The sequence below is a fragment of the Tachyglossus aculeatus genome, chromosome X1, assembly GCF_015852505.1.
Source record: "Tachyglossus aculeatus isolate mTacAcu1 chromosome X1, mTacAcu1.pri, whole genome shotgun sequence".
NCBI lineage: Eukaryota > Metazoa > Chordata > Mammalia > Monotremata > Tachyglossidae > Tachyglossus > Tachyglossus aculeatus.
The window spans coordinates 101,615,388-101,638,941 of record NC_052101.1 but is presented as its reverse complement, the minus strand read 5'-3'; the positions used below and the strand labels follow the sequence as shown (position 1 = coordinate 101,638,941).

General features: G+C 40.7%; 1 protein-coding gene across 5 annotated transcripts in view; it reads left to right on the top strand.

Moving 5' to 3' along the window:
- Nucleotides 1-23,554, top strand: part of ITPR1 (inositol 1,4,5-trisphosphate receptor type 1) — a 346,510-nt gene that overhangs the window by 196,365 nt on the left and 126,591 nt on the right. For 2 of the 5 annotated variants that reach the window (XM_038772876.1, XM_038772877.1), the window contains 5 exons: nucleotides 18-129; nucleotides 4,592-4,624; nucleotides 15,875-15,910; nucleotides 17,156-17,206; nucleotides 21,656-21,788. In XM_038772876.1, coding sequence (XP_038628804.1) covers nucleotides 18-129; nucleotides 4,592-4,624; nucleotides 15,875-15,910; nucleotides 17,156-17,206; nucleotides 21,656-21,788 — 365 coding nt within the window. The remainder of the gene's footprint in view (nucleotides 1-17; nucleotides 130-4,591; nucleotides 4,625-15,874; nucleotides 15,911-17,155; nucleotides 17,207-21,655; nucleotides 21,789-23,554) is intronic. The other 3 variants (XM_038772878.1, XM_038772879.1, XM_038772880.1) reach the window with 3 other exon arrangements.

Genomic DNA, 23,554 nt, shown 5'->3' with positions numbered 1-23,554 from the left:
TGTTCCCTTTTCTTCAGGTTAATAAAACATACTAAGCAGCTGCTGGAGGAGAATGAAGAGAAACTGTGTATTAAAGTCTTACAAACACTCAGGGAAATGATGACCAAAGATAGAGGCTATGGAGAAAAGGTATTTGATATTTGTTGTCTTTTAATACCATTCGTAATATGAAATTCAGGAAGGAAGGGGGAAATGATTCAGTTTTAAAACACAGACTTCTTTTGTGTTGAAGGTGGATTCATAAAAGGTCCTACTTCCTCTGAGCCCCAAATTAGTTGAAGGATCAGAATCTGTAGATTTCAGTTTAAATCATATAGTAGCTTGCAGCATGCTTTGTTGAGTATCATTCCATTCTGGCCTTTAAAAAGTCTAACATTGCTCTTCCTTCACTCATACTTGCAAACCAAATACATTTGGGTTAACCTGTTGCATGTGTAGCTTCTCATTAGTTTCGACTCAATTTCTAGGTAAGACCTGGAAAAGTGTGTACGTGTGAAAGTGCATGTATGCATGTTTCATTCCAAATAGCCAGTTTCGTCATACTCACGTGTTCACCAGAAACTCGCTGTTAGTGTTTATGTGTTTCCTTTAGTTTATTAAGAATAAGATTCCATTCTGAACTAGACAAATGCCCTTATAAATGTAGGCTCTGGGGCTAAACACTCTCCATATCATCTAAGATTTTATAAGCATTGTTAGTGTGCTGATGTACAGACTTAAAATCACCTCTCCTAAGCAGCAATTGTCTGTTGGGATTTTATCTATCCCCAACTAAAACCTGCCTAATTCTCACTGCTGAACCCTTCATTTGAAGCAATTCTTCCTTATTGTCTTAATCATTTTTCATGGAAGATTTATTAGCAGCTACAACATTGAGATCTCTGACTGCTATTACTTTACCCAATATCTTATAATTCAGTACTGTGATACTTTTTAAATAGGATATGAATGGAGATTATAAACCTTGTGATTGGAGATTGTCAAATTTTCTATGCATTATTGGAAGATCCCCTTGACGCCTATTTTGAACAGCCCAGGTCAGGCCCCCCAAGACACAATCATTGCTGTGAAAGCCGGATGATGTTTAAAATCCCACAGAAAGGTGATTTATGTTAGTCCTACTATGGATTGCAAGGGTCTTATACAGAAGGTATTGAAAGAACTCTAAATGGAGGCAAAACTATATTCAGCCACACTGAATAAAGATTACGAGTCTCTTCTCGTTGACTAGGTTAGCAACAGTGGGATAGGATTGCCAGGAAATCACTGAGTTGCCTAAAAAAATTGGTAAAAGGGAGGAACTTCTTATGAAGAAGAAAATTCATCCACATCAGCCACATAACAGTAGTGCAGAGAAACGTTATCAGATGATCCCACCAATCCCCAAAATAATGTTTTGGTTTTTTTTCTGACACCTGTAAAGACCATGGAGAAAATAGAGCAAGAGGCATTGTCCATTTTTTATATTATTTCCTCTTTGTCTTTATATTTAGTGTTAAATGTCCACTCTAGCTAAACCTTGGTAAGCCTAGCCCTTCCAATAGCTCATTGTCTGAGTCACCTTTTGATTGTGATAGCTTGGCTTGCAGGATATAATCACCAATCACACCTCCAGCTTCCTCCAGCCGTGCCTCCTTGCTTAGATGATAAAAGACAAAAACTCTGAAGAATTTTCATGGATTGCCATGTCCTTCCTTCCACTCCAGTTTTCCCATGAACTAGCCCCTTGTCTTGAGGTTGTCGCAGGACTGTACACTCCTCTAGGCTGAGTCAGAACAGTCCTGGCTGACCGGTTGCACTCTTTCGCCTCCACTTCACTAAGGTTTTCATCCGTGGTTGCCATGCTTGGGCATGTATTCCAGCCTTTGATTTCTGAGCAACAACTCTCTCACTGAGGGTACATTCCACAGCTGTTCTTAGTAGTAATGCCTCATTTAGCTACATTGTCCCATAGCTCAGTGAGGACAAGGACAAAGCGAGAGCCAGTGGGCATGTGGTACAGTTGCTCTCAGATTTCCTTAATGCCCCAAATTCCCTCATAGGTATACTGTTGTCAGACTGATCGTCACTGTAATTTGTAGGAATTCTTGCTGATAGCTCGTTACGTTCCTCAATGAAATAATCATTAGAAATACTGTCAGATGAAACCACACCCTGCTTTTACATCTACAGAGCCCAAAATGAAGAATAAGTCTACTTCTCACGGGGCCTAAATTTACTCCCTGTTATTCGGCACTCTGGGAGAAGCACTAATATTTGCAAACCCCAGGAGTCGGAGTAGTGCTGAACAGAGCGTATTGTACAATGTATGTGCAACATGGTATGAAAGAGTTTACCAGGGAGTAAGCTTAGGCAAGCTTACTTAGAGAAGCAGCGTGGCTCAGTGGAAAGAGCACGGGCTTTGGAGTCAGAGGTCATGGGTTCAAATCCCAGCTCTGCCAATTGTCAGCTGTGTGACTTTGGGCAAGTCACTTAACTTCTCTGGGCCTCAGTTCCCTCATCTGTAAAATGGGGATTAAGACTGAGAGCTCCCCATGGGACAACCTGATCACCTTGTAACCTCCCCAGCGCTTAGAACAGTGCTTTGCACATAGTAAGCGCTTAATAAATGCCATTATTATTATTATTATTAGGAGAACTGGGCTCAGCTTCAACAACAAAAGAAGCCCTCAAACCAAACAAACCCCATTCTATAGCTGAAATAAAAATCTCTTAAACCAGGCCAGTCTTTTTTTGCAATCAACAGGAAACATTCAGACTTATGGACATTGTTCTAAGTGTTCATATGGGATAAATGCAAGTGAAGATAAGGCTGTTTTAGTGTTCACTCTCATGCAATCCAGAAAGCAGCATTATAAACTGCAGAAAGTCATTTCCTCAGGCTGCACTGCAGGCCTAGGTTCCCAGCAGTCTAGGACTCAGCCGGTTACCCTGTGACCCTACTGTCAAAGCCCAAACTGTAAAGCAGCTTGAAGATATCTGGTACCACAGGGGCTTGGGGTGACATAAGGGGATCTGATTTGGGGGAGCTCAATAGAAGAATTGTATCGTACTCTCCCAAGTGCCCAGGACAGTGCTCTAAACACAATATGCACTCAGTAAATACCATTGATTGAAGCCATTCCCAGCACTAATTGTGTGCAGAGCACTGTACTAAGCGCTTGGGAGAGTACAATACAACAGAGTTGGTAGACTCATTCCCTCTCACAAGAGCTTTCAATCTAGTCCATTGGAACTGGAGGGATGGGGGAAGTGAAAACACCCCCAACAAGGAGCCATCATGGCCTGCCTGGATTGTCTCTTTTTCCCTCTCAGAATCCTCCTCTGATACTGCCATGAACCAAGCCAGTTGTGGAATACTGATAAAGTGCTCAGAGTTCAAGGCCTCCTCACTGCCAGCTAGTTCTTGGACATTTGTCCAGAATACTAAATCGTAGATTTTACCATCATATGAGAGTGCTTTTTCAGAAGGTAAAAAGGGGGATGCAGATCATCAGGAAGAGTAGTATCTTGGATCACCTTAAGTCCATGTCACCTCTTGGACTGTTTTGACTAATGAGCAATATGTATTAAATGAGGAGTTGTTTGGTCTTTTTACCCAATTTTTCAGCCAGCTTTTATCTCATAATTCTTACTTGCCTACATTTGATAAAGCATTGTATTTCATTCTACCACTGTAGCTGCATTTAAAATAAAAGGTTATTTTATGTATCCAAACTAATCTTTGTTGAAAATACACTTTCTCCAATTTTTTGGTGAGCGAACGCCACCACGGGTCGATTCTAGCATTTAGTCATAATTAATCTTCCATTGGGCTGTGTGCCGATGGAAAGACATTTTGAATTCCACCATAAAACCTTTCTTTTTTATGATAAATCATATGTTTATAATACTGTGGTCAGTAGCACTGAGCATTTTTTCTTTATCAATTAAATGCCTGTTGACATTGAGTTTATCTGGGTTCAACTACACAGTCGTGCAGAAATATACTTGAGATGTGTTACAGGCTTCAAAATTCCCAAGTTGATCCGTATTTAATTACAGCCCCTGGTATCCAATTTTCCTCCCAGGTTTGAGGCATCATTCAGTCTTACCCTCATCTTGCTGTTGACTCACCATCAAGCCATAGACACAAGAAAAAATGGAATTCTTTCTTATGAGTTGAATTGATTCTTCCTCCCAACCTTTTGCTGCTACTCTTTCCCACTATAATGATTAAATTGGAGATTCTATCTTATAACCCTGTCAAATTTTAGTGCCAACTCATAAGCCCAAGGGTGGAGTTCTTGGAACTTGTTTAGGTGATCTGTGTGGTTTGACATGTGGCATGTGAACAAAGCATGATTGCATCCTGTCTGTTTAGTTCTAACGCAGAATGTTTCTAGCAGAGCGGATGTATGCCGGTAATATGATAGTGACCTGAAGCCTGGCATAAGGATTTTTTGCCAACTGTGACTGTTATACTACTACCATCTAGGCCTTAAGTAGCAAATGATAGGTATAGAGAAGTTCCCTATGCTTACCAACTTGTGCTTTATTTCTTATTGTTGGCTCTGAACCTCTTCTCCCCCCACCCCCTTTTCTTTTCCAGCTGATAACCATTGATGAATTGGATAATGCTGAGGTCTTAATTTTTCTCTCTTTTAATGTTCCATGCTAGTGTTTCCATGATGTTTTTACAAGTAGCATTGTGATTTGTCCTATAGTTCTCAAATGTTTAACATTTGATTTTTCAGTGCTGTATCCATACTAGTGAGTGCAATCTGCCATGTTGTGTCTGAGCATTTCTTGTAACTAGTTTGTTATTTGTAATGAAGTCATTTATGGCTATATGTAGATACAGTTTTCCAAACTGTATTTACCCAATGCTTCAGTCGCTTCATCTACCGTGTAGGAATGGAACTGAATGTGTTGGTGATATTGATTGCACATTTATGGAACAGAAAGTCCTTGTCTGTTTTTGAGAGTGTGGTACAATTGCTCTCCCCATGCACAAAACCCCAAACATAGTATTTGTATATATTGACACAGTGTACTAACTCTTCTCCAAGTTGTCTTGGAGTTCAGAGAGAAGAAACTTTGTAAGTTTTGCTTATTAATAAAGAAGGATCATTAAGAGGAAATTGTGGTTGTGACCAGCTGTTGCCTTCTGGGTGGGCCAGGCAAAATACGTAAGGTTAGACTCAAATCCAAGCATAGCAGAAATCCAAGTCTGTTGAGAAAGATAATTGAACCTCTAATATTATCTGTGGGATTTGGAGTATAATTTCAGTAGCTGTCTTTTCTTGAAAAAAAGAAAAGAAAACAAAAAACTGTAGGTTTCAGAGCTGAAAAAATTCCAAGATCTTGAAGCACATTATTTAGTAACCCAGGATAGTGGAATATTATTGGAGGTTACACAGTAGTTGAGTGTGGTTTTAATGTAGACCATCAACAGTTTTAACCCCACTGTATATGAATATTTGTTTAAATGTCCATTTTTTCCCTCAGTCACTGGGATGGGAAGCAGTGTAGTCTAGTGAAAAGGGCACGGGATTGGGAGTCAGGAGACCCGGCCTCTAATTCCAGCTCTGCCATTAGTCTGTTGGGTGACCTCAGGCAAATCACTTTAATTTCGTCTGGAAAATGGGGAGAATAATTTTGGACACTTCCTACTTCACAGGGATGTTGTGAGGTCCAAGAAAGGTAATTGTTGTGCACGAGCTTTGGAGAAATAGTGTGACACAGATTCAGAGTATGCCCAGTTCTCTCATAACCTGGAAGTTGGATTCTGGCAAAAACCCACATTATAGTACTCAGTGTCCAATGCTACCCTCATGCATGCATTTGCCCAGACCGTTTCTCCCGACACCACGTTGCCCTATAGTCACACAAGCTCGAGTTGTTGGATGAACAACTTCCTAATTTCCTAACAGCATTCTAGGCAAAGGCATAGTGAAAGCATGTGCTAGGGCAGAACTAAGTGTTTTTTATTATTTTAAAATGCTAGTTTAATGATGCTAGAAAAATGTGCCCTTTGAGAATTAAACAATAGTTTTAAAGCATATTAGCTTGCTGGGAGTGGAATTCTGCAAACTTCTATTTGAAGCTTTTGGAGAAGTTACTGATTTGAAATCTACCTTATTTCTAAATATAGAGTATTCCTTTTTCATGAAATCTAATTCAGTGAAAATAAGGTGGAAATTTAACTGCCAGTAGAATATGACATCTTCTATATATACAGAATTGGGAATACCACTATCACAGTGCTCCCATTAACTGAGACATGGTCCCAGGCTCTGATATGCTAAACGTGCCTCCCACATGCCAACCAGTGTTCCCCGTGTCCCAAGAATCACCTGCTGCTCTCTGCATGGCCTAGTGGAAAGAGCATGGACCTGGGATCTACTCCTGGCCCTGCCACTTGCTTGCCGTGTGACCTGGGGCAAATCACGTAACTTCTCTTGCCTCAGTTTCCTCATCTGTAAAATGGGTATTAATTCCTACTCCTCCCTACTTGTGAGCCCCAAATGGGGTAGAAACTGTGTCCGGCCTGATTATCTTGTATCTACCCCACCACTTAATACAATGCTTGGCACATAGTAAGCACTTAATACCATTAATATTATTGCCTCCTCTAAGAGTGCAAGTGCAGCAAAAATAGCTTTGAGCCCCCCACCCCCCTGCATTTCCTTTTCCCTGCCAGCTCCCATTTCCACCTGGTGGTAAAGGGGGCTGCTCAGTTTTTTCCCCCTCCCACTGTGTATATACACAGATGCACACACAGTTGTCCTTGGCAGGGAGCAGACTGGTGCAATGGTAGTAAAAGAAAGTACATGAAACAAAAGCCACTTCAGCTGCTGCCCCTATTCCTGGCTAGCCAGTTTTCGTTTCCCAACAGTTCCTATGACTTGAGTTGAATTTAAGTGAACTAGCAGTGGCAATGGCAGTGACTAGAGCTGCTTTTGTTTCATTTGCTTTCCTCTGTTGCTGCTGCATTGTTTGTCTCGTGCCAAGGATGGCTGAGTGATTTAGTACATTGGTCTGTACAAATACGGGTATCTCCATGAGAGTTTGGATGCCTGTGTATGTGTCCCCATTTCTCCCTGTCAAATCCTCCTTTTTAGTCTGCTCTTACGTACACAAACCGTAGATCTTGCTATTGGTGTCTACTGAATCTATAATGCCCACATCATCACGTTTTCAAGAAATGTGGTAACAAGAAATGATCACTGTAGCTTAGGGGAACAGCCTTCTCAATCTACATTTTTCTAATTATCATTATTACTTTTTGCATTTTTGCCCTTATTTTGTGCCAATCACTGTACTAAGTACCAGGAAAGGTATAAGATATTGAATCAGACGTAGTGGTAATTGTATATATTAGCACCCCCTGGTTAATAAGTGCTAGCTGTGGCTAAAAAGTTGATCGGACTCAGGGTGTTGGGATTAATCAGAGAAGGCTTGTTGGAGGAGGTGGGATTTTAGGAGGGCTTTGAATGTGTGGAGAATTGTAGTCTGCCTGATTGCACAGGGGAAGAGAGCTCCGGGCCTAGAGAACAGCCTGAGCGAGGTAATGGAGGCAGGTGCAGACAGATAGAAGGTTAGCTCTGCACCCAGTAAATGCTCATTAAATGCCATTGATAGCTTGATTGATGGAGAGAAATGGAAAATTTGAGCTGGGGAATGACAGGTGAAGAGAGCTGATAAATGAAATGGGAACAGTTGGTGGAAGGCCTGGTTGGGTGGAACACTTAGTCCCAAACCTATCCTACGGGGGAATCCCAATCTAAGAAATAGGGGGAAAACAAGCACACTGGGGAAGAAATAATTTGGGAAATTTAGTAAAAAAAAAAAAAAAAAAAACCATTACAATAGTAGTAACAGGAAAAGCAGCAGTACAATTCTTTTGGCAGGGAGTATCCTCAGGCCCCTCACTGCTCCAGTCAAGGCTATTAGTAGTCACAATCCCTGCCTTTAAGGAGCTTGTACAGTCTAGAGGGGGAAACGGACACTAAAATTAATTCTAGGTAGGAGAAGTAACAAAGTTGAAAATGATGGTTGTATTTCCTCCCTTTTACAGGGACTGGTCCTCACAAGCAGGATCTGGTTAGGAAAATTGATTTTCATCCCTTAAGCTCAATGTATATAAATGTTACAGGGGTGAGGAGGAGGTGAGTCCCCAAGTGTGTGACGATGAAGTGCTTAAGTGGGGAAACAGAGTTTGGAGAAGAGAGATCGATCAGGGAAGGCCTCCTGGAGGAGATGTGATTTTTTGGAGGCCCATTGATCAGACAGGTGAATTAGGTATAAAATGCATGCATGAGGAACTCAGAAACTTGTCAGTGGAGTTAGTTGAATTATATTCGTGACTACGGTCATTGTTTTTAACTGGTGAGGTGTCCATCTTACAGGGCCTAGGCCTCACAAGCAGGATCTGTTTAGGAAAATTAATTTGCAAGGTGCCTGCTTTTGGATCCCATTTTCATGCCATGAGCTCAGAGACTTTTGAGGGTATTCTTTCAATTGCTGCAAGTTCAGCTTGTTTTGTCAGTCGTCGAATTATGAACACAGTTAGAAGATACCTTTAGTCTTGATCTGTAACATGCTGTTTTGCACCAGCTGAAGTGTTTTCTTGCCCTATGTAGGACTCGGTCTTCTGGCTATGAGTAAGAGGCTTATTGCTCCCTTATGGTTGGAGCAGGTGTGTTTAAAAATACACCAAAGGAAATGGAATACAGTCTGTTTATTAAAAGAGTGTTCTGGTGGTGGCTTGGATTCTTTGAAAATTCCCAGAGGAAGCAGTGGTGGCTCCCTTTTCATTGTTACTACTAGCAACTGTCAAAGTGTAGGGGCACGGAAGACGTTTTCAGGCTTTATATTTGTCTGGCTTTGTCGGAGATGTCAGAACTAGCCTTCCCCACCTACGCCTGCTCTGAGGACTAGAACACTTCCTTCTCTGGGCTTCTTTCCCTTCTCTTGTGCTCACGCAACCCATCCCACTATTTGTCTTCTTTAGAAGACTAATGAGTTAAGAATGGTCCAGGCTAGGAACAAGCCCTAAATTGCAAACACATCTTCCAAATACGGACTTTTAAAAATCATCCCCCAAGCACCCAATTTAGTAAGAGGCATTGGCCGGCCAGGGACTGGTGCAATTCTCAATAGGAAATGCTTAAGGAAGGTTGCCACTCCCTTGTGCCAAGCCGTCCTGGAAGAGATGTGCTTTGAATGACTTGGGTGATACTCACTGTTCTAAGCCTTACTTTATAATGCTCTGGGACAACAGGGTGAATTAAGGACACAGCAGCAGAATTTCTGCAACCCGAAATGCAGCCCTCAAGTCAGCTTCAACCAGGAATGACAGTGAAACTTCTGTTAAAAAGAGTGGTGTCAGACTTTCAAAGCAGGGAAAACAGCAAATGTGGTCTTGGTATTAAAAAAAAAAAAAAGAAAGAAACCTTCCCCGTTAGGAAAAAAAAAAATCACTGAACACTGATCTTCTGTGGAGCCTATTCTGTCAGTGGAGAATTAAGTAGTTCGAAGTAGTACTAAGTGTAATGTCCAGAATTAAAAAAAAAATCATAGTTAATCGTCCTAAGCAGAAAATTTTTTTCTGGCCCAGTATGACTCCAAGTTCATTTAGACCAGAATGACACTCCTCTAACTCCCTAAAATGGTGAGAAAGTACAATTAAATGCACCGAGGGGCAGACAACTGCATTAAGAAATTTGAAGGACAGTTTTTTTTCTTAACTATGCTTTTCCATATCACTTATTTTATTTCCTTAGTCCATATTTGTTCATTTGTAAGGATAGTTGGACTGAAAATGTATCTGACCCGAATTTTTAAAATTTGCCCCCATTTTCTATTCCTTTCCCAAAATCATATGCTGACATTGCAGTCATTTCCATAGCAGTAACTTGATGTTGGGAGGTGAGGGGTATGACTTCCGGGGCTAAAACAGCAACAGATGGGCTTGCTAGACAGCAATCTTGTTTTTATGTGAATGTCCTTGGAAACAAGGAAACTGGAGGGAGGAATGGGCAGTAAGTAGGGGTGGCTGAAGCCTTAAGTGGAGCCTCCTTGTAACATAACCTAGAAATATTTCTTGGTAGATCCACAAGTCTTGCACCAGGCACAGCCTTTCTTCACCCAGTGCTATCTTTTCGGTCGTTAGTTCCAGAGCTTCACTACAAATGTAATCACTAGGTGCTCACTAACCATTCTGATTCTTTGTGCCGGGGAAAGGAAGCTAAGCAAATTGCGATCCATAGTTGCTTAGGGCCAAGCGCACCTGCCTCCAAGTTTCCCTGCTGTGTAGGTTATTGCAAGATTCAAGCAGTGAGTTCTCTTGTCTTGAAACTCCACTGCAGAGAAAGTCATGAGACTGAAAAGGGGTTTTCTAAATCCTCGAAAATAGCAGGGAAGAGGGACACTGCAGGAGTACGATGGGGGTAAAACCAGTATTAAACTTCTCCGTAAGGGGGCGTTCTCATGACATGGAATATAAGTGAGAGATGTCCTACTTTTTTACATTGCAGTGAACTGCTCGGTTGGGTACCTGCCAACATTCAAGCAGCAGTTACATAAGAGCTGCTTTTTTTCCTGGAATTTAGGCTCACTGCTGATGTGTGACCTTCAGCAGTAATTGCCAATAAATGTGGTGGAGCTGTTTACTGTTAGATACTGGCAACCACAGAGAAGACTGAACTGTGAGAATACAGGGACGGTTGCAGGGCCTGAATAGTGTTTTTCATCCTAAAATCATTATTCCACAACTACTGAATCTATAGAATTTATTACAGTCAGATTTGTTTTTTGCCGTTTGCATTTTATAACTGAATTCTAAGAAATCTATCGGTGATTTTTAAAACAGAGGCTAATCTGTCTGAGGAGCTGCATATTTATTTCTTCTCAGAGTCTTTGTATATCTTAGAATCATTCCTTTAATTTTTTGGCAAATTCATACAGACCTCTTACCTTCTTCCCTCATACATATACATTTAGAAAAAGGCTTCCTAAATGCGGAAATGGGGGAATTTAAGTCTCTTTTTACAGCAATGGCAGATTACCTTGATTTTAAAAGTTCAGTTAAAAAAAAAAGCTTTGTTTTCTTTGTGGGTTTTCCAAAGCTGATGAAAAGCAGGACGTAGAAAAAAAAAATATCTGCAAACCCATTCACTGGCTTTTTTCTCATCTTTTGAGGTTATGAGTGGGTGAAAAGAGAACTGAAAACTGATTCAAAGGGATTGGCTGAAGTGAATTCCTTTTGTGATGTGTTGATGACTAGCTGTAAAATTACATAGCCATAACTGAATTAAATTCATAACTCTTTTTTATCCTGGTTTTGTGGTTGGAAGGCAGAGAGTCATTTCATCAGGAAAATGATGGGAAGATTCAGGGTGAGGGATGGGCTTTCATCAAGAGGTGAGGATTCATGACATTTTCACTGTTGTGTGTTATGTACCAAACTTAAAGCTTTGCCTCAAACACAGGAAATGCAAACCTGAAGAAGTCTGTGGTTGGACTTGTTGTTTTAAAGAACGATCACCAGCCTGTTCCTTCTTTACCGTAGGAGTGCATCTTTTGGAAATAGACACACACAATCTTGTGAGACCGTGTACACAATTTCAATTCGTTAATTGTTTGACTTAATTTTCCCAGACGGTCATGAAAATTGCGTTTTGCCTCTTTCAAATAGACAGACATTTCCAATAGCAAAAAATATCGCAGGAGCCTATGTCAGCATAAACTGGTTGCAGCAGTGAAGACTCCATTAACATGGTTGTTGATTCACTAAGACCATTGCGTGCATAATTTGGCATTCTCTCCTGGAAATTCCCTTCACATGTTTAAGATGATTGAAATTTGGGGAATCAATTAATTATGAATTTGAAGACGATGGCACTATAAAAGTATCCATTTGGTAGAGGCCTTCAAGAACTTGGAACAGCCTGTAGATACCATGGGTGACAGGTGTAGGATTTGGGCCAGACTCAAACATCCCACTCACTCCTACAATCCTCTTCAGGCTGGGTAGGACCATAGTGTGGCATAGCACAGTGATTTCCCCCTTCTAGACTGTGAGCCCGTTGTTGGGTAGGGACCGTCTCTATATGTTGCCGACTTGTACTTCCCAAGTGCTTAGTACAGTGCTCTGCACTCAGTAAGCGCTCAATAACAGTGCTTTGCACATAGTAAGTGCTTAATAAATGCCATTATTATTAATAAATATGATTGAATGAATGAATATAGGTGGTGGGTCTCCTGGGGGATCACAGCACATGTACACAGTATACATAGAGTACCTCCAACTTCCTTCCATTTCTGATCAGACCTGGGCTGGACCAGGGCACTATCGTCCCAGGGATTAATCCCATTTGGGCCAGAGACAAGTGGATCGGGCCATGAAATTCTGACACGTGCGGGGCTTAACTACACAGCAGCCCTTCTGGATTGAGTGTAGTAGCATCATTCCAGCCTGTTATATTATCCAGAAAAAACATGGAAGTGCTTAAGCAGCCATGAAAATAAATATATAATCAGGAGCTAGATGGTGAGCTCCTCCACTAGATTCTTAGCTTCTTGAGGGCAGGAATCATGCCTGACAACTCTGTTGCATTGTATTCTAAGTGCTTAGTACAGTGCTCTGGACACAGTGAGTACTCAATAAATACCATACTGTGCACAGTAGGCACCCAATAAATGAGTGCCTACTCATGAGAGAGATGCAGCATGGCTTAGTGGATAGAGCTCGGGCCCAGGAGTCAGAAGGACCTGGATTCATGTCCCGGCTCCACCACATGTCTACTGTGTGAACTTGAGCAAGTCACTTAACTTCTCTGGGCCTCAGTTACCTCATCTGTAAACTGGAGATTAAGAGTATGAGCCCCATGTGGGATAGAGGGACTGTGTCCAATCTGATTAACTTGTATCTACTCCAGCGCTTAGAACAGTGCTTGGCACGTAGAGAGTGCTTAACAAGTACCATTATTGTTATTATTATTATTCATAATAAATGCCATTGAGCTCTATGCCTAAATGAAATCAATGTTTTAGACTGGGCCTAAGGTAAATGAGGCAGGTGGCTCTGGAGCAGTTTAATATACTATTCATTCATTTATTCAATCGTATTTATTGAGTGCTTACTGTGTGCGGAGCACCATATTCAGTGCTTGGGAGAATACAATGCGATATACAGACACATTCCCTGCCTATAAACCCTTTCTCTCCCTCTTCCTCTCTTCCTCTCTTCTTTTCTTCCTCTCTCTCTCTCTCTCCCTCTCTCCCTCTCTCCCTGTCCCCCCTTGGCTTTCAGAAGAATCACCTTGCTTGGTTTTGCCTATTTGTCTCTAGCCCTCTGAATCAACCCAAGGGCAGTCCATGCATCCGCCCCTCTTTTCTCTTCTTCTTTTAGCCCCCACCCCCTTAATAATAATAATAATTATTATTATGCTACTTGTTAGGTACTTACTATGTTCTGTTCTAAACATTGGGATAGATGCAAGTTAATCAAGTTGGACATAGTCCCTTTCCCACATGGGACTCACACTCTTAATCCCCATTTTTACAGATGAGGAAATCGAGGCCCAGAGAAGTTAAGTGATTTGCCCAAGGTCACACAGCAGACATATGGTGGAGCTGGTTTTAGAACCCAGGTCCTTCTGACTCTCAGGCCTGTGCTCTATTCACTAAGCCACGCTGGTTCTTCAGATGTTGGGTCAATATGAGCTGGAAGGCTGAGGCACGCTGGCAGCCTGTCAATCAGTCTGTTAATACTACCAGTCTATTATTGAGTGCTTTCTGTTTACAGAGCACCGTACTAAGCGAATGGGAGAGTACAGTACAGTTTTTGGTACCCATGATCTCTGCGTTCAGGGAGCTTACAAGCTGGCACCTATCCTGCTGTTTTCACACTTGCTTGCCCAGTTGGTTGTTGCTGTGGATTATTGGGATCACAAGTCCAAACAGTCTGTGGGAACAGCTGCGTGAGTGGGAATCACCCCACGCATATAGAGCTGTACTCTTTAGGGTCGAGGCCTTCCCAGACTGAGCCCCCTCTCCCCCTCCTCCCCCTCCCCATCCCCCCTGCCTTACCTCCTTCCCCTCCCCACAGCACCTGTATATATGTTTGTACGTATTTATTACTCTATTTTATTTGTACATATTTATTCTATTTATTTTATTTTGTTAATTTGTTTTGTTCTCTGTCTCCCCTTTCTAGACTGTGAGCCCGCTGTTGGGTAGGGACCGTCTCTATGTGTTGCCAACTTGTACTTCCTAAGCGCTTAATACAGTGCTCTGCACACAGTAAGTGCTCAATAAATATGATTGAATGAATGAATAGGGTAAATGTGGAAGAACTCTCAGTATATTTTCTGCTGGCAAATGCTTGTGCCTAATGATGTGGGGAAACAATAAAAAGCAGTAGTCTGTAAGCTCCTTACTCTAGACTGTAAACTTCTTGCAGGCAGGGAATGTGTCTACCCCACTCTCTTATATTGTACTCACTCAAGTGCTTAGTACAGTGCTCTGCACATGGTAAGTGCTCAATAAATATATGGTTGATTGATCGATTGATAAGGCAGTGGGGGTGACATTGGGAAATGTGAGTGGGACCAAATAAAATTTTGTGAATGTCCTAATAATTTATTATAATTGGTAAACAGGTTTCAGTAGTTTGAAAAGAATTGCTTTAAAGTACACAGTGAAGTTTCTTTAGTGTTGATTATATATTAATGGCCTAACTACATCTTTACGAAGTTTCTGTGTTAGCAGAATTCTGTTAGTGGCATTAAAAGTGCAAGCATTCATTCATTCAGTCATATTTATTCATTCATTCAGTTGTATTTATTTAGCACTCACTGTGTGCAGAGCACTGTACTAAGCGTTTGGGAGAGTACATTACAACAACCGTCACATTCCCTTCCCACAATGAGCTTACAGTTTGGGGGTGAGAGGAGACAGACATTAATATTAATAAATTACAGACATACAGACATTAAGTAAATTACAGATATAAGCAGAGAAAAAAGTATTCCTTTTTAGACACACAGATGTCATTTGCATACCACCTCTTAAATACACTGGGCTGAAAGGATCAGGTAAATAAGAAATATACTTATTGAAAGTCAGGAGCATGGGGAGGTCTGTTAGCTCTTTCAGAAATCCCAGTGTCAGATGGATTAGTATGGGTACCATAGTGGCCGGAAATTTGTTCAGCATAAGAAGTCATCTTTACCGTAGCTGCGTACCTGTGTTTACTGAGCACTGAAACAAATGCATTTACTTTGGGGATTTCATGCGTCAAAGAAGCAGAAGACACCAAATCATAATTTTCTCTTGCTATTTTGGGCATCAGTACCCATCTTTACACTTTTAGTGACTGTTCTGTAAAACACAAGTGAGGTGCAGGGTTGAACAATTATTCAGGTGATTTGCACTTGTAGACAGATCATTCCTTAATCCATCTGGAGCAAATCAACTGAATAACTGTTCAAACCTTCGCTCATTTAGGTGAGTTTTATTGCAGAATCAGCCATGTGGGTCACAGTTTGTGGTAATCTGAAATTACTTCACTGTGTGTGATGCTCAAAAGCCCCATGCCATAAATGGATCATCTTTGATGCCTTTAGCTGCATTTCCCCCTTGTTTTACTTGTTTGGTGGTAGATTTCTCCATTTCTGTCCAATTATGTCTAGTGTGCAGTAGAGTTATTTTTAATGTATAACTTCAATATTTTCGTTTCAGTGTATTTGTTTTCTGTATATCCTAACGTCAGCAAAGTCTTTGTTCTTTACCACGTATGCTGTCCGTAAGTTTGGATTATTCAACTTCTGTATGGCTAAAAACTCTTTTACTAATTAACGATGTATGTTTTACCTTCAACTAGCTGCCGCAACCTCCAGAAATGGAAAACTCTGTAGAGGTGTGTTGTCCACCTATATTTGTCATGCCAACAAATATGGGTGTTTCAAAGTTGTTCTGGTTGAGTGTCTTCACTGCTTTGACTGATCAGTAGCGTTATACTAAGTGGAACTTTTGGAACTTTTTTTTACTACTTTAAATCCTGTGTTGTCTCAGGGCAAAAGTTACCTTCTCATGCCTTGAAGGCAAACACGAAGGAATTCCTTGGGTCGATTAAAAAAAAAGAGGTATCATTTAAAATATGGGTATAGGTCTCTAGAGTCCTTTGAAAGTTTTGATATATTTTTTCAATTTAGGAAATTTGAATCCTTCCAACAGATGAGGAGACTTTCCATTCCCCTAGGAGAAACTTTTCAAGTTTACAAGTCTTTTCAAATGCATGCTGAGAAAAGTGCAGTTTCAAAGTTCCTGTTTGGAACCATCATAACCTTGGAGCAGAAAATTGAGAGCCTCTTGGTCAACATAGGACCTCTTGAATTTTAAATTTATATTTGGAATATAACATGCAAAAGAAGGTCATGGGTGAATCTGTGGACTTATATCACAGTTTATAAGGGCATATGCCAAATGACAGCTTGGAGTTTATTAAGTTGCATCAGATCTTTGGGAAGTTTGCTTTCCTTTTCCAAATAGTAATAAAATCTCCATTTTCAAAATAGATGCAAAGTTCTAATGGAGTTTATTTTGAAGGACCATGTTAAAGGCCTTATATAAAATAAAAAAACACACATAGTTATGGTGCATAAAAGTGAGTTAAAATGCTGATTTCTTTTTGATACTCTAATAAAGATGGAATTAATACTGACTTCTTTAAGAATAACTGCACTTTACTCAGAGCTGGTGTGTGTGTGTGTGTGTGTATGTATGTAGGTGCTTATGCATGGACTGAAGATTATTTAATGCATGCATGAGTTGCCAAGGACTTGGCACTGTGTGCTTTTGCAGCGTTGAATGACAAATTACTGATAGATCAGAAGAAAGTCTACAGAACTTTTTTCCATAAACCTCTGTGAGAACATTGTCCGAAACTGCATGCCCTACATAATTCTAAAGAGGACTTGTGCAGACCAGTGGTTAAGCACTATCTGAAATAGATGAGCACCTGTATTGTCTGATAAGATGGTTTTTTCTTTTCACCTTGCTCTCAGCTGTATGAATAGCTCTCAACTTTTCTATTAGTTATGGATGCTAAAGATAGTAGTGTTTCTTTAGTATCATACTTAAAATGGAATTTCTGCCTGCTCAGCAGGAACTTGATCAAAGTCTACCCCTGAGGCAACTGGAAGACCATAAAAGGGTATGTAGTCCCCAATATTTGGAGCTAATAACCATAACATCTTTGTCAACTCTCATTGTGATTTACAGACTGTAGTCCGTGTTTTGTTAAACATTTACTGGATTAGAACTAATCACAGACCTTTATGTAAATGAAGCTGATTGAATGAAAAATAACATTGTTTTTGTCTAATCAGAAATAGAAACATGTCCTTTTCATACCAAACGTATGCCAAAATAACCATCATAAATAGATACTAGCACCTCCTTTTCTTTCCATAGTCTTATTTGTGTATGGTCAATAATTGTGCTTTTGATAAACATCTCCGCTTAACACGCAACATAAAGTGTGTGCAGCAAAACACCAACCATCAGAAGGGTGAGAGCTTCTGGGTTTGGTTCTGCTGTGTTCCACCACACAACCGATCCTCACTGTCAGACACTGAATCTGCCCTTTCCATCAGGACCTTGGACCAGCCAGGGAGGAGTGCGATGCTTCCTTCATCAACAGATGGTCTCTACCCGCAGCTGCCTGGGGAGGGGGCGGCGGATCCACAGGAGTGTTCAGCCAAAGACACTGGGAAAATCAGGAGCCCGTTGCCAACTATTGGTCCTGGCTCTAGAGGTTGGGTATCTTCTTTAGAGCCCTCCCTTTGTTGTTCTGCCCGTCCTATAGCTCTTTCTTACACATGCTCTTTCCCTTGAAACTGGTCCATTCAAGATAATAATAATAATACTTAAGAGCTTACTCTGTGCCAAGCACTGTTGTAAGCGCTGGAGTAGATACAAGATAATCAGGTTGGATATAGTCCCTGTCCCACTTGGGGAACACGAGCTAAGTAGAAGGAGCAGGAACAGGCACCATTCATTGTCGTATTTATGGAGTGCCTGCTGTGTGCAGAGCACTGTACTGCGCGCTTGTGAGATTGCAGTATAACAGTTAACAGATCCATTCCCTGTCCACGGTGAGCTTACAGTCTAGAGGCACACTGTGAGGGGTGTGTGAGGGGTGTGTGTGTATGTGTGTAGGCATGGGTAGAGGGGAAAAGGGAGTAAGGATTCACTGGGTGTGGGGATGGAGGGATAGGGTATTCCTGGCAGCAGCACCTGGTTTCTCCTCAGCATGCTCCATTTTCTTTTGTAGCATGTAACATGTTGGTGGAAGAATGTAAGGGGAAGAGATATGAGTGAACTTGAAGTGTGTAATTTTAGGCAGATTGCGTGGGATTTTTGAATAGAGAGCAGTCATTCCTGATGTGTATGTATAATCTGATTTTCTCCCCCCTCCATCTCACTTCTTGGGAAATCACCACATACAAGGCTGAGTCCATGAAGCACACAGGCCAGCTTCCCTCTGCGCTGTTGAAGACGACTAAAATGAAAGCCTTAGTTCCCTACCTGCGTGGACTTCTATTGATCTTCTGCAGATGCCAGTTTGAAAGTGATAAATGGAATTAATTAATTTCCTAAGCAGATACAAAATTGGGTCTTACAAATTTTCTTGAACCACTAATCTACTGCCAATATGCTAATTTGATGGCTAATATTAATGCGACTGACTGTTGTTTAACTTCTTTTTCCTAGGTAACGTTTGTTGTATTCCTTACTGCAGTCAAACATCTGATATTTGTTTGCATACTGTAGGTGTTAAACTGCTGGAAAATACTAGCATTATTTTTAAAGAAATGTTTCACAGCCAACTGTTTAAAGCTAAAGAAATGACGTTATTTGGGAACTCGTATTTTCTCCTGCTTTGTTGATTTAAGATTCCTCAGTCAAGTGTATTTTGAACAGCTTAGTAATTTTTTGATCAAGATGATGACGATCTTGGCGATGATGACGATCACAATGATGATCCTTTCCTCACAGTTTTTAAAATTTCATGGTTCAAGCATTAGCAATGAAAACCAAGTATTCCTAAAATCCCCTCCAGTATTCATGAGTGTTTTTTAACCAGAAATTCTCACAACAGCAAAACAGCTCTCACCTCCCTTAATTTCATATTTTCTTTTCTTAATCAATCAATCGTATTTATTGAGCGCTTACTGTGTGCAGAGCACTGTACTAAGCGCTTGGGAAGTACAAGTCGGCAACACATAGAGACAGTCCCTACCCAACAGCGGGCTCACTTAATGAAATTCTCTCTACATTTTATCCATTTCTGCACAATCAAAAATTGGTCTTTTCCTGATATTGTCAAAATCCCACTTGGACTTTGTTTTTTAAGAAGGCTATTGTAACAACTAACCTTTTATAAGCATGAAAAAAGAGCTAAAAACCCCGAGGGCATTCATTGATGATTAGAACCCAGGAGAAAAAAAAAGCATGGGGGATATGTATATTTTTCTGTATTAAATGCATTTCACAATGTTCTCTTATAGAAAGTAAAGGTACCATTTGATGCATCAGTTGCTATGGTAACTGCTGGGGTTTTCTGTTGAAGAGAAGGGAAAATGGTAATGTAAAATCCCATTGTAACTTTGGCATAGATGATGCATAAATATTGCGCTCACACTTGAGTACACATGTTGCAAGATTGCATGTGCTCTCTCTTTTTCACCTTTTCTTTGATTTGACCTTATTACATTGTGTACTCTACTTGCAAAACTGACAGCAGAAATCTGTCATTGGTGCGTGTGGAAAATGGCCAATGTAGTTATATAATTCAATTATTTCATGGAAGGGTTAATTTATTGATTGTGCCTTCTTTCTAAATTAGAAAATGGAATATATTTTACTGACCATTTAAAACTATGCGATCTCGTATTTCATTCAGTATGGAAGTAACCTGCCTGCCTTTTGAGCAGGCTCTCAAGCTTTTCCTGAAAATTATCCCTTTTGAAAATCTAGTTTACTGAGCATGTACATTACCAAAGAAAACCTTGGGTGAACAGATGCTTTCTTTATAATGCTGGTATTTAATTGTAGTACTCTTCAACTTTATTATTAGGACTACCTTGATTTTCTGTGAAGTGAGAAGTTACAACTTATTCAAAAACAGCCTTAAAGGAGTTTTTCTCCTCTATCCGAGACATTTTTTTAAAGGAGAATGTATGCTACCAGAATTTAGCTCAATCACTTCAGACAATGTAATGATTTTCTACTCTCTATTGGTCAGAGGTATAGAGAGAGTCTCTTTTCCGTAGTTATAAATGTCCTTTTCTCTTTTGCTAGGCTCCAGGGGCTCTGTCTCTCTTTTTTTTAAAATAAAAAAAATTGAACTTATATTTAAAAGAAAAAATGTGTGTACAGCAGGACCTTTACCCTATTCCTTTAATTTCCAATTCTGTCAGCTGGTTAGTTGGTTAGTTCTTTGTAGAGTCCCTGAATAGCCATGTAACATAACATGGTGGATGAATTTTTTTTTGAAGTGGACCTGAGTCTTCGGAATATCTGGACAATTGAAAGCTTATATTTTTCCACCACTCTTTTGGCAAGTGTAAGAACCTCAGACCTTGTCTCCAAAGCTTATGAAAAATCACTTGAAATTCTTTTGAGATGTGTTATGCAGGGCTCTTCAAAAGCAAGCTCTTGGGGCTCAATTTAGAAACTTGCTATGCCTCAGCACCTCTTCTCTCTTGCTAGACTTATCAGTTACTGCTTTTGGTACACATCATGACTCCAAGACTTATTACATTCAACTCCGAAATGGCTCAGTGGAAAATTTGTAAGGTCCTTTTAGCAACCTACAGATTCAGGTAGTTTCAGAGAGTCAAGGGTTGCTAAAAGCTCTTGTGTGATGCAGTTATGAGGAAACAATTGTCTCCCAGTGTGCCGGCTGATCAAAACAGCCAAATCAGTGACTGCAGACACAATAGACTGCTTTCTCTAGATTGGAGAGGAGATCTGGGAAGCAGTGTACAGATAATTCACAGTTATCTGGGATGGCGTTGATTCTAATGTCCAGAGAATTCAGCATGTCCTGCTAACCTTTGTCATGATAGCTTCTTTTATACTTCAGGATTGATAAATGGAAATGAACAAGGTTATTGTAAGGAGAGGTTGTCTTCAAGCTTCAAGTATGATCAAGCATGTCCTCTGGTCTCTCTAATGGTTCAGGTTTTTAACACATTGATTATCTACCGCGTTTGGAGTACTCTCTTTCAGGGCTGAATGGAGGCTATTTTCATTTCACCCAAGCTCGTTACTTCTGTTTATTCGAGGAAAGCTTTTTTATGTTTGCTTTTTTACACATTTTCCCACATTTTTTGAATTTAATTGTCCATATATGTGTCTATTAAACTAACTAACATTTCTGATGTCTGAAGGAAGACTATAATCACAATCAATTTCCTAAATGTGTTTTTTCTCTAAACTGTTTTGTGACATAAATTGTGTCATAAAGTATGAAATTTGTAAATCATCTTGGTATCTTTCCCCAGTGAAACTAGGCCAATTACAGAATTTATTGACAATTAGTATTTTTATACATTAATTCAGAACCTGATTTCATTATCCTGTTTGAATTAAGGGTGAGGCACTCAGGCAAATTTTGGTCAACCGTTACTATGGAAACATCAGACCTGCAGGAAGACGAGAGAGCCTTACAAGCTTTGGCAATGGCCCGCTATCTCCAGGAGGACCTAGCAAAGCTGGGGGAGGAGGTAGGATATTCAATGTGCTAATTAGCAATATGTGTGAATTTAGCTTGCCATAGTGTATCTTCATGTTTCTTCATAACAGATTGAATGTTTAACAGGTGACTTTCCTTTTTTTAGCATTTTATTATTTCCGTAGTGTGGTCCATGAAAATAAGCCCGTAAATATTTTCATGCCGAATAGCTTCTTTCCATCCGTCCACAGTGGGATTAGGAAGGAGTGAATGTTTTTCTCCTTTTCAAGTGGTGTTCATTTCCATTATTTATGATTAATTGTCGGAGCTGTGCTTGCTTAAGTGTCAAGGTCCTGCTCTAACAGGAGGCAGTCTCTGAGCCCCTTGAAATTTCTGTTGGCCATGTCAACTGTAATCAATCAATGGTATTTGCTGTGTGCAGATCACTGGACTAAGTGCCTGGGAGAATACAACACAAGAGGGTTGGTAGACACATTCCCTGCCAACAAGGAGCACTCAGTCTAGAGGGGAAGACAGATATTAATGTAAAGTCAATTAAGGATATGTACATAAGTGCTCGGGGGGGGGAATACCAAGTGCATAAAGGGTACAGATCCAAGTGTGTAGGCGATGCAGAAGGGAGAATGAGTTGGGGAAAAGCAGTTTTAATCAGGTAAGGTATCTTGAGGAGCGTGCCCTTTAATAAGGCTTTGAAGGTGGGGAGAGTGGTGGTCTGGCGTATATATGGCGGGGGAGGGCATGGGAAAGGAGTCAGAAGTGAACTAAAATCAGACATACATGGCCTTCTTCACTAACTTGAACTTGGCATTCTGGCCTTTTTAACCCAAATGCTTGTGTGAGAAATATGGCAAACTCAATTAAATGACCCTACACTAATCGGCAAAGCCCTGTTGTAAATTTCAGAGGGACAAGAGCTGGGTTTAATTTAGTCACAGGACAAATCAGTATTACTTAACAGTTGAAATGGGCTGGTCATCTCAGCTTCTTGTCCTACAATAGTGTTTTCCAGGCATCCATAGGTGCTGTCCATGTTTATGGGACAAGCGGACCTAGTTTATAATAATAATAATAATAATGATGATGGTATTTAAGTGCTTACTATGTGCAAAGCACTGTTCTAAGCACTGGGGTAGACACAAGGTGATCAGGTTGTCCCACATGTGGCTCACAGTCTTAATCCCCAATTTATGGATGGGTAACTGAGGCCCAGAGAAGTTAAGTGACGTGCCCAGAATCGAACAGCTGACAAGTGGTGGAGCTGGGATCAGAACCCATGACCTCTGACTCCCAAGCCTGTGCTCTTTCCACTGAGCCACACCATTTATCTCCATTAGGAGAAGCAGCATGACTCAGTGGAAAGAGCCTGGGCTTTGGAGTCAGAGGTCATGGGTTCAAATCCCGGGCTCTGCCAATTGTCAGCTGTGTGACTTTGGGCAAGTCACTTAACTTCTCTGGGCCTCAGTTCCCTCATCTGTAAAATGGTGATGAAGACTGCGAGCCCCCCGTGGGACAACCTGATCACCTTGTAACCTTCCCAGCGCTTAGAACAGTGCTTTTCACATAGTAAGCGCTTAATAAATGCCATTATTATTATAATTGTGGTATTTCAGCACTTACTATGTGCCAGGCACTGTCCTAAGCACTGTGGTAGATACAAGCTAATCTGGGGCACCCAGTCTCAATCCCCATTTTAAAGATGAGAAAACGAGACATGGAGAAGTTAAATGACTTGTCCAAGGTCACACAGCAGACAAGTTGCAGAGTTGGGATTAGAGCCCAGGTCCTTCTGACTCCCGG